This window comes from Fulmarus glacialis, unplaced genomic scaffold (genome assembly GCF_000690835.1).
Source record: "Fulmarus glacialis isolate BGI_N327 unplaced genomic scaffold, ASM69083v1 scaffold43025, whole genome shotgun sequence".
NCBI lineage: Eukaryota > Metazoa > Chordata > Aves > Procellariiformes > Procellariidae > Fulmarus > Fulmarus glacialis.
In genome coordinates this window covers 1,362-10,749 of record NW_009214426.1, presented here as the reverse complement: position 1 = coordinate 10,749, position 9,388 = coordinate 1,362, and the positions used below count along the sequence as shown (strand labels likewise).

The 9,388-nt window shown below is 48.5% G+C and overlaps 1 protein-coding gene across 1 annotated transcript; it reads right to left on the bottom strand.

Annotated features, from left to right (window-relative positions):
* Window positions 1-92: 92 nt before the first annotated feature.
* Window positions 93-8,441, bottom strand: LOC104077353 (protein FAM134A-like; the record flags this gene model as incomplete). Its single annotated transcript, XM_009578552.1, has 5 exons — window positions 8,378-8,441; window positions 3,309-3,339; window positions 2,427-2,562; window positions 1,006-1,090; window positions 93-230 (listed from the first exon to the last, which is right to left on the bottom strand). Coding segments are annotated over exons 1-5 (454 nt in total), but the record flags the coding sequence as incomplete, so codon positions are not given.
* Between the last annotated feature and the right edge of the window lie 947 nt (window positions 8,442-9,388).

The window sequence follows — 9,388 nt, the reverse complement described above, 5'->3', positions numbered from 1 at the left end:
TGCCGGCTGGGGTTAAACCACGACACCCTTCGCTAAGGCTCCACCCTGGGAGTACGCCACCAGAAAAAGTCAGAGTGAAGTTGGGTCCTTACTCTTCTTCTCATGCTTGTGGTGCAGCGTCTCCGCCTTCATACTGTAGTCCAGTTTCATCAGGACAGGCTCCAAACGCGTGTACATCCTCTGGATCAGCTCGTGGTAGACCACCAGAGGCCAAAGCAGAATGCTGAGCACTGCGAACACAGGATGCGGGGAGTGTGAGAGACAGACCAAGCACAACCCAGCCCTTTACGGGTGCCAGCAAGAAACTCTGCATCAAGGGAAGCGCAGTTGAATGGCTTTCCCATCTGACTCTGCCTAAAATCCTCATCCATGGCCATTCTTACTCATTCCAAAGCTGCTTGATTAACCAGGTTTTCCTAACAGATCTCTGTTAGGATACAGATTTATGTTAAGATGAAGCGTCAGCCCTCCTCTTCAGCCATTGCATCCCAGACCCAACATGCAATACAGGCCCTGAAATGAGGTTGTTAAAACTAAAAATCACCCAAACTTTTATAAGGGTAGCAGCATAGAGGTCATATGTAGATGTGCTAGCAGCAGACCACCTGAACAGTCTTCAGAGTTAGCAGGGACTCACGATGCAATTAGAAAGGTCTTATTTGCTAAACATGCAGCTTCTTTAACAACTCTCTCGGTATGGATTTGCCCACTCTAGGAACTGAGAGACTGCAGGTTTCTGCTTCTCTGGGACCTCATCAGCCCAGCCCCAGCCGTGGGGAGAAGAGGAAAGCAATGTTTTAGCGACAGCTCCCTCTCCTGACTTTGCAGTTGTACTGCATGCATGCAGTTAAAGCAAGAGACTTCCCAGAGCACATTACCTGTTTTGATTAATAATCTAGCACAGATCCCCTCAAGAAAACCACAAATATGCTTCTACCAGCGTATCAATAGCACAGTTAGGTCATGTTTCAGCTTAAGTCAGACAAGAGAGCTGCTTATACTCACAAATGATGTAGGAGATCATTATGCCTGGAACATAGTGTCCAACTACAGCCAGAATCAGGCAGCCTGAACAGACACTCATGCAGAACTGAAGGAAGAGAGAGGAACAAACAGAAGTGACAAGAGGCAGAGATACATCTATGCAACCAGTGCAGGAAACCCAGTTAGAGCAAAATGAGGGATGCTCCTAACAAAGTCAGTACACCAGCTTTGCACTGAATACATTCAGATGCTGACAATCACAACTCAGACAGCTTGGTTGGGTTAAGCTGTAAGCATTAGAGGTTCAAGCGCAGGAAGACCAAGGTAACCCAAGACCCCAGTAAAATGAATCGAAACTTTATTGGACAGTTCTTTATGAAGTAAAGGATGTTTTCTGAGGCTAGGATGGGATATTGCAAATTGGCATTTTAGAGTACATCTCCCCGGCAGAGCTCAGGACTTTAAGAGAAGTCCGTACTGTCCTGACAGAGGCAGGAAGCTGTTACAGAGTCACCAGATGCTGTGCCACTGCTACGCAATAAACCAGCTGGCAGAAGCATTAGCAGAACCCACGCTCCCACCAGACCAGGACCTTCTTCTTCTGGAAGAAGTGGAAGTATAATGGTGCAGCCCTGAGGGCTTGTCCTGCCTTCTCCTGGGGAGGTAGAGAAGTGAGAACAGACACCCTGCAAGCCAAAGCATGGGTTCAAATATGGACTAAAACCAGCAACGAAGAGTTTCATTCATAATGGAAAGGGTCTTCAAAAGCTAGGGCTCTCCAAGGGCTTTGCTCCCCATGAATTCACGCTTTATGGGCATCTTGGTCCTGGTCCCCTACTCCCTGTAGCTGGGACAGTGTTTTAACAGAAGAGGAGTAATCAGCAGTGATAGAAATCCACTCCTTTCGGCGCATTGGACCCCAGCAAGCCTGATACAATCCTACTGGCTGGTCTGTCCTACTTTTTGTGATGTTGAGGAAAGTCCTGTCTACAAACCCTTTCCAAAAAACCACACATCACCGCCATCAGAACGTGGTTTATGACAAGTTTCCATGCACCCAGAAACACCGCTGCATTTGGACTCGACTAGCTACAATCTTTGCCAGCTTAAAGGGTTGAATGGAGCTCGTGAGAGGGGCAGAGACTGTAGGCTTCTCTTTTTTCTTCCCACTCCCAATCTAAGAGCTTCCTTTGCACACTAAGAAATAAAACTAAGTATAGCTAGCCATTCACAGAAGGGGTTAAGTTTAGCTCCAGTTTACAAATACTGGAAGCAAATTATTCATTATTTAAGCTTCCCATGGCACAAAGTCTGAAAGGAATGGACAGCAAATGTTAAACAGGGATAGCAAATGTAAAAATATTGATTTGACATTATTCCATCTCCTAGGCCACTATGGAAAGAAAAGCCCCTGCACAGAAGAGTAGGTATCTCCAGCTTACCTTGGCAGGATTTTGCCTCTTGTACTGTAGCAGTTCCTGCAGGTACAGCCTGAAGGTGACCCAGCTCTCTGCCAGACAGTGGCACAGCTCAGGGACACTGAGCAGGTGAGGTTGTGCCCCTGAAGTCACCCCCTCACTAGAGACAGACAAGAGCAAGAAGACAATCTTTGAACATGGTCTGTTTTGTTGGGGGTGGGGAACAGCTGCACAGGGAAGCGGAGATCCCTACCAAAGGCTTCACAATACTGACTGCATCTTCAGCTGAACTATGGAAGACGCTTGATTTGGAGATGCTTTTTTCCTTTAATCAGAAGAGCCAAGAGACACCCGAGCCAAGCAGCAGCAGCAGACACCATGCCACAGCATCCCCATGCCACAGGCCCAAGATGCAAAGCAGTTTACTCAAAGCCACGCAGACAGAAGTGCTGGAGGTGCAACCTGTCACGTGGTCTCCTCTGGCACCATGTCTGAGGTAGCCAGAACATGGTGCTCAGACCTATAACCATGGCCAAGCACGGGATGCAAGCTATGCCACCACAGACAGCACGTATGGCCTGCAAAAGTCAGTCTCAGGGATTTCCTTCTCTCTGGAGGATTCTTAAAATAGTCCAGGGTAGATCCAGGGAAGAAACTCGAGAGTTCCTAACATCAGAAGCACTTGAGCTTTATTGCTACTGAAAGAACATTAGCTTTCCCCAGAGTCTCAAACTGTGGCTCCTGAGCTGATAAGCAGCTCCCAGTGCAGGAGAAACCGCTACCAACGTTTCACAGTAGGAGCCATGCAGTCTATCGACAACAGCAAAAAGGGCAGGTGAGATCACCATGCTAAATTAAGGCTTGCCCACTCTCCCCTCTCACCAAGGAACGTATCAGTGAGCTTACCTCTCCCCTCCCGGCTCCTCCGATGGCTGTGCTGTAGAGAGAACACAGCAGATTAGTCAGCCAAGTGAAAAATACAACCTGACATTTTTAACACTTGAACAGAGCAGAGCTGGAGATGTATCATCCTTAGCTAGGGACGCATCCTAGGGACCTTCTTCGTGCTCTCACGCAAGCAGGAATCACTGGCTTGGAGTTTGAGCTGTGCAGGCTTCAATGAAGCATGCCTGGAGACTCGGAGCAGCCAGAGCACTGGTCTCAGGGTGCCCCACCACACCTTGCAACCTGTGTTGACAAACACGTGGCACGACACTCGTATCCGAGGTGCACCCGCCGCTAGCACGTGGGCTCTCTGCTGCAGGGATTGTACAGCTTGCCCTGGCGTCCCACGCGTCCAGGCAGTGCCATCCCCAGGGCAGCTGCGTAGCCCTTGTCATTCACAGAGGGCTGCCAGCATGGTCCCCAAGCTGGGCAAAGCTTCAGCTCCCACCTCAGAGCTCAGCATGGCACTAGCAGGTCTGAGCTGCATTTCCCACTGACCAGCCCAGACCACAGTCCCTGGCAGGATGCTGTGTACAAATGCCAGAGATCTCCCTGCTGTCTCTATCCTTTCCCACGGAATTAAGTAACAAATAGCAGTCTTGTGTATAATTATCTAATTTTAGGGCTCTTTTATGTCCCCTGACAGCCCTTTGTGCCAGGCACAGATATAACTACACTCCTAAGGTTTGGCAGTCTGGATAAGAGCAAGGGAAAGCTTCTCCCACTCCTCCCTGCACCCAGCCCAGTGACGATCAAACAGGGACTCACTCCATGCAGTACTGAAGGGAGGAGCGGTGTTTCAGTGGCAGAGGTCACATATGATTATGCTCTGCCTTTAGATACATAGAGAAAAACAAACCCAAATATTTCTGTGACAACTGGAACTCATGAGCCTGGCTGCCCATGGATTTGGGTGTCCTGGCTACCTGACTAGTGTCTGGGGATGTAAAGGGCTCAACAAAAGCTCTTGCAGCAACAGAGTCTTTATAAGTCTCCTGTGTTTAACATGCCCTGGTCATGCTGTAAATGCCCCCTGAGGTCTATCCTCCTCTACCTGTCAGCCTAATGTCCTAAAGCTGCTAGGGACAGATACATCTTTGATGCTGTCTGGCCGACAGCAAACTTGGTTCAGGCTGTCCAAGAGGTTCTAAAAATCAGTGGGAATCTATCCCCCACATTGCATGTCACCACAAAACCAGGACTAAAATAAAGGTAGGGAGTTTATGTTCAAAGTCCAGGCTACTTGTTGGAAACAGGCTTAAAAATGCAAGATGAACAAAAAGGGGTTTGAATCCTCCCTGGAGTCATCAGCCAGATGCAAAGCCCAAGACCGGCAACGACTCCCTCAGGGAAACGCACAGAAGAGGTGAACATCCATCACTGCCAACACCCAGTGAGATTTCAGACTCCAGTTCAAGCCACAAAAGAGAGCCACTGGAACAAAAGAGGCCTTGGAACAGGCTGCCCAGGGAAGTGGTTGAGTCACCATCCCTGGAAGTATTTAAAAGACGTGTAGATGAGACGCTTAGGGACATGGTTTAGTGGGCATGGTGGTGTTGGGTTGACGGTTGGACTCGATGATCTTAGAGGTCTTTTCCAACCTTAATGATTCTATGATTCTATTCTATGATTCACTGCTTACAGCAGGCTTGCCACTGTTCTCCCAAGACACAGGACATTGGGCCAAGTATGGCAGACTCTCCTACCGCTGCAGGCACTGCATCAGCCGGCTCGCACAGTGTAGTGGAGCAGGAGGCCATCCGCCCGGGGAGGAGGCGATTCTTTGAGAGCGTGACCCAGATTTCCAGTAATTGAGCCTGACAAGAGAAGTCAACTGCTCTCAGAGTGGGCTGCCCATCCGCTCCTCTGCTCACAACTGTTCGGCATGGCGGCTGGGGCAGCTGGCAAGCACTGCTCACAAAGGGACCTTGGGGTGCGAAGTGAATGTTATGGATGCAGCTTCACCCCCACGGTGCAGTTGCTTCTCTCGCACAACTGCCGTTGCTGTAGTTTGTTATTGTGGTCAGGAATCTAAAGCTGCTTAAGCACAGCACGCAGAAATCCAGCTATATCTCAAAGCCTCATCTATTACCTGCACTAAATCTCCAAATAAATTACATTTGGCACTGGCCCGTCTGTGACAGCTGGCTATACTGGTTGTACCAGCTACGAAACGAGGTGCTGGGATGCTCACCGTACTCTGCTGGACAGATGTGCCAGCAACACAGTAAGCGGGATGGCACAGGAATCCCACTCCTCTCTGACTGGCTGCAGTAATCCAAGCCATCCAAAATATGCCAGCAGAGGGAGTGAAGCAATTCTCCTCAGTTGCTTCTGAAGGTTTCAGAGACACTTTGGGGAGCTGCAGAACATTTCAGCAGGCTGCAGTGTTCACGTGATTTCAACTATCTAGCAAAACACAAGCTGTCTTTAAAATCAACAGTACCTTGCTTCCTGTAGTAGAGTAGTCTGCCTGCTGTCCATCCCAAAGCACTGGAGTCTTACACCAGTTGGAGGAACAGCCCAACCACATAAAACCTAGAGCATTTCTGACAGGATACATTCACTTAGGCAAGGCTTAACTCCAACCTGTGCTGCAATACTGTCTAGCACTGGTACAACTAAACCAGCAAGCAGGACACCCACAGCTGGCCTCAGATCATCAATAACCAGCTGAAATCTTGCTGTCAGCATTTCACACTGGATTGTGGGTTAATACAAACCACTTGACATACACCAGACTCTTCTGGGAGACCATTCAGCCACGCAAGAGTTTAGGTTACACATTGGCACTGACAAATTATCGCTGATAGATTCCTTGGCTCTTGCAGGTTTTCAACGCTTCCCCAAGAGGCATTCTTCATCTGCGTGTAAACTTCAGCTAGAAATCAGGGGCCCTTTTTAAGGAGTGCCAGCATTCAGCTGCAATGCAGGTTTTGCTAAAGCTCTTCCACACTACACTCCCCGACACTGACCAGAACACAGCTGCCAAACAATGGTAGAGAAACCATCCCTAATTGATACCGATTTCAGGAGAAAGTGGAGGTGCTTCCTAAGTCCTTAAACAATATTTAAGTGGAACCCCACATAGAGGTGGTTACATATGGAAAAAATACCCTGTGTGGGAGCTGAATGTATGCAGTCCCTTCTGACAGGACCTAGAAAGGTTGTGCATCTCGCTGCTGTCAGCGCGTCCCTGATCACAGTGTGTGAGTAACTGCAAAATACATGCTGAGGTTTTAGCATTCCTTCAGAAGTGATGTTATAAGCAGTCACCCGAGACATACAGAACTGCCACAAGCTGAGGTTTGTGTATATACGTGCCGATTCTTGAAGGTGTGGTACTGACCTACTTCCAAAATCTCCAGGAAAGGCTTACAGGAAGCACTGAGGAGGAAAGCCACAAAGCTGCAGCTCTGCTTCAGCGGGAAGCAAGACCCACACAAGAACCCCTAAGTATTCAGCAGTGCCAGTTCAACAGGAGGCCCCTCAGGAATGCAGAGCACCGCTCCTTCCTTGTGGAGGCTGAGGAGACACAGTCCAGTGGACCATGTCGAAATCAGGGCTGTGACCTAACCAGGCGCATCAGAAAGGCGTTCCTGTTCTTTGCTGTCAGCAGTGGAAAAGCAGCAAGGGATGAAATATGGGGAAGAACACCACTGAGGAGCGGCTCAGGAGGATGTGCGCTGACTTCTTGAGGAGCTGTAGTAGAGGGATTAGCCTAACCCCTGGTGAATTGTTTTGTTTTCTGTTTTGTTTTTTTTTTTTTAATTCCTCACTCCTCTGCATCATATAAATTGATTTCAGTATGTATTTCCTATTTCTTCTGTGATAACAAAACTTTTACAGGCCTGGTACTTGCTGGAGCTATTCTACCCCCATGCGTCCAATACACGCGTCAATGACACCATTCTGCATTGGACACCAGGCTTTTGCATTTCTGGACATGTTTCAAGTAAGATATTTTGGGTTGGCTTTAAACTATTCCCTTAAAAAACCAATGCGAATAAGCAGGAAATTAAATTGGCCAGTCCAGTTTGGCTGCCTAGTTACCTGAACCACACAAAGCAAACAGTTTCAAGACTACAGCTGAAACATATCTAATCTTATCAGGACTTCTGTGAAAGCACCCTTTAAGTCAGTACCCTTTTAGGTCAAATAAAGGGCACCTTACAAACACACATATAGAGGGGCTTTCATTCAGAAAGCCTCCCTAGAGTAGGGAGGCAGGGATGGAGGGCCCCGAGCTGCCTTTGAACAGGAGCAGTAGATGCAGTAGGCAGGTCTGGGTCCAGTCATTTAACAAACTCCAGCGAAGGAGGCACTCAAAGCAGACAGCAGCCAATCCACGCCTATCATCATTATGAGGCTATTCCTCTTGCTGCTTTTGTGTCTAATGTTGGCAAAGACCCTTGAATAAATGGGAAAGATAAGCCAAGTGATCAGACTCACCGATTAGCTGGAGACCAGATGCTGTTCAGTACAGGTACAATACACTAACTGTCCCTGCTGTCAGACCTTATCATCCACCCTGCTACCTGCCGCAAGGAGAAGTGGCTCTCATCTGCTCTGCCTCTTTCAGGGCATAAGCCCACGCTGCACCTAGCCAAAACCAATATGCTTCCATCCCCCCGCTTCCTTCCCCCAGCTCAGCTGGCCATATATGCTCAGACCTGGAATGATCTTTTCGCCACAACATTGGCAGGAGAGAAAGGACACAGCAGAAACACTGCATCACCCCTGTCATCAGGTTCCCCAACAAGCTAGCTGGGCCCCCTTAGTCACTCTCAAAATGAGCTACCCCCAGAACTTCTCGGCACTGGGAGCAATTATCCCCATGCCCAGAGTATTAGGATGCATCCTAATACTCTGACACAAATAGGCAAGAGGCAGCACCAGTACCAAGCCTGCAGTAGAAACAGGGCTTACATGACCTATGAAAGAGCCAGGAAAGGACTGGCTGTGGCCATAGCCCAGCAGCTGGTAACACTAGAACTGTGTCACTAGCTACAGCACTACTCATCACATACCTGAGAAATCAAACAGGAACCTGGGCTTCCACCTCTCCAGCAAGAGGATGCCAAGAAGGGACATGCTGAGGAGAAAGAGGGGTCTCAGGGAGGTGGAGGAAAACAACCTAGAAATCAAACCAGAAATTGTTAGGCAGGAAAAAGGCAGCAAATTACTGCTCTTGATGAGCAAACAGATATGGCTCAGTGTACAGCAGAGCAGAAACATCCCACTGCTACTGGCCACCACAGCAAGCATTGTACTCCACAGACACCCACCCCCGCCACAGCATGTTCTCAAATGGCGCCTTTGCCCACCACCAGACAGCTGACTACCTGCCATCTCCCAGCACTCTCCCCCCCTGCTCCTGAGCTCCTCCTTCAGTTGTAAAACAAGGCTAATGCTCCCTTGTACAAGTCCCTCTGAATCCTCAAGGTGGAGGTTCTAGATAACGTAAATACAGATTGCTGTAGCAAAAGACTATTTAAGAATCAGCCTGTTTGCTGAAAAATTACGTCCTATTTGTCATCACAAGGTCCAGCATCATCCGCAGGTAGCACCAAAACACATTCTACACCTGCTTCTAGATGCCCATTCTTCTATCACAAACCTCTCCCCATTTAATCAGAGCCTAGCACTTAAATGGTTTAGTTGCTCGCTTGACTATCGTAAAACCTTTCATGTCCGTCAACAACACATTGGCTTGAGCCAAACACCAGCTCACACAATACTACTCACACATAGACGCGCAATCCCACCATCAAAGAGTTTATCTCCCCACTCCATATAGATTCAACAGCAAAGGTCCCAGTGTGGTGCTTGTGCCAGCAGTGCTGTCTGCATTCCTCCCTTCCTCCAAACAAGAGCATCAGCACTTCCCTCCAGCTCAGAGGAGCTCTTTTTAAGTCTCTCCAGAAACAACTGCCGGGAAAATGCATTCACCCTCTCCCCTTTAATGAAAACTCCCTTCCAGAAAGGAAGAGCCACTCCGCTATTTCACTTTGCTCCTCTTCAGCAAGTATTTGCCAATA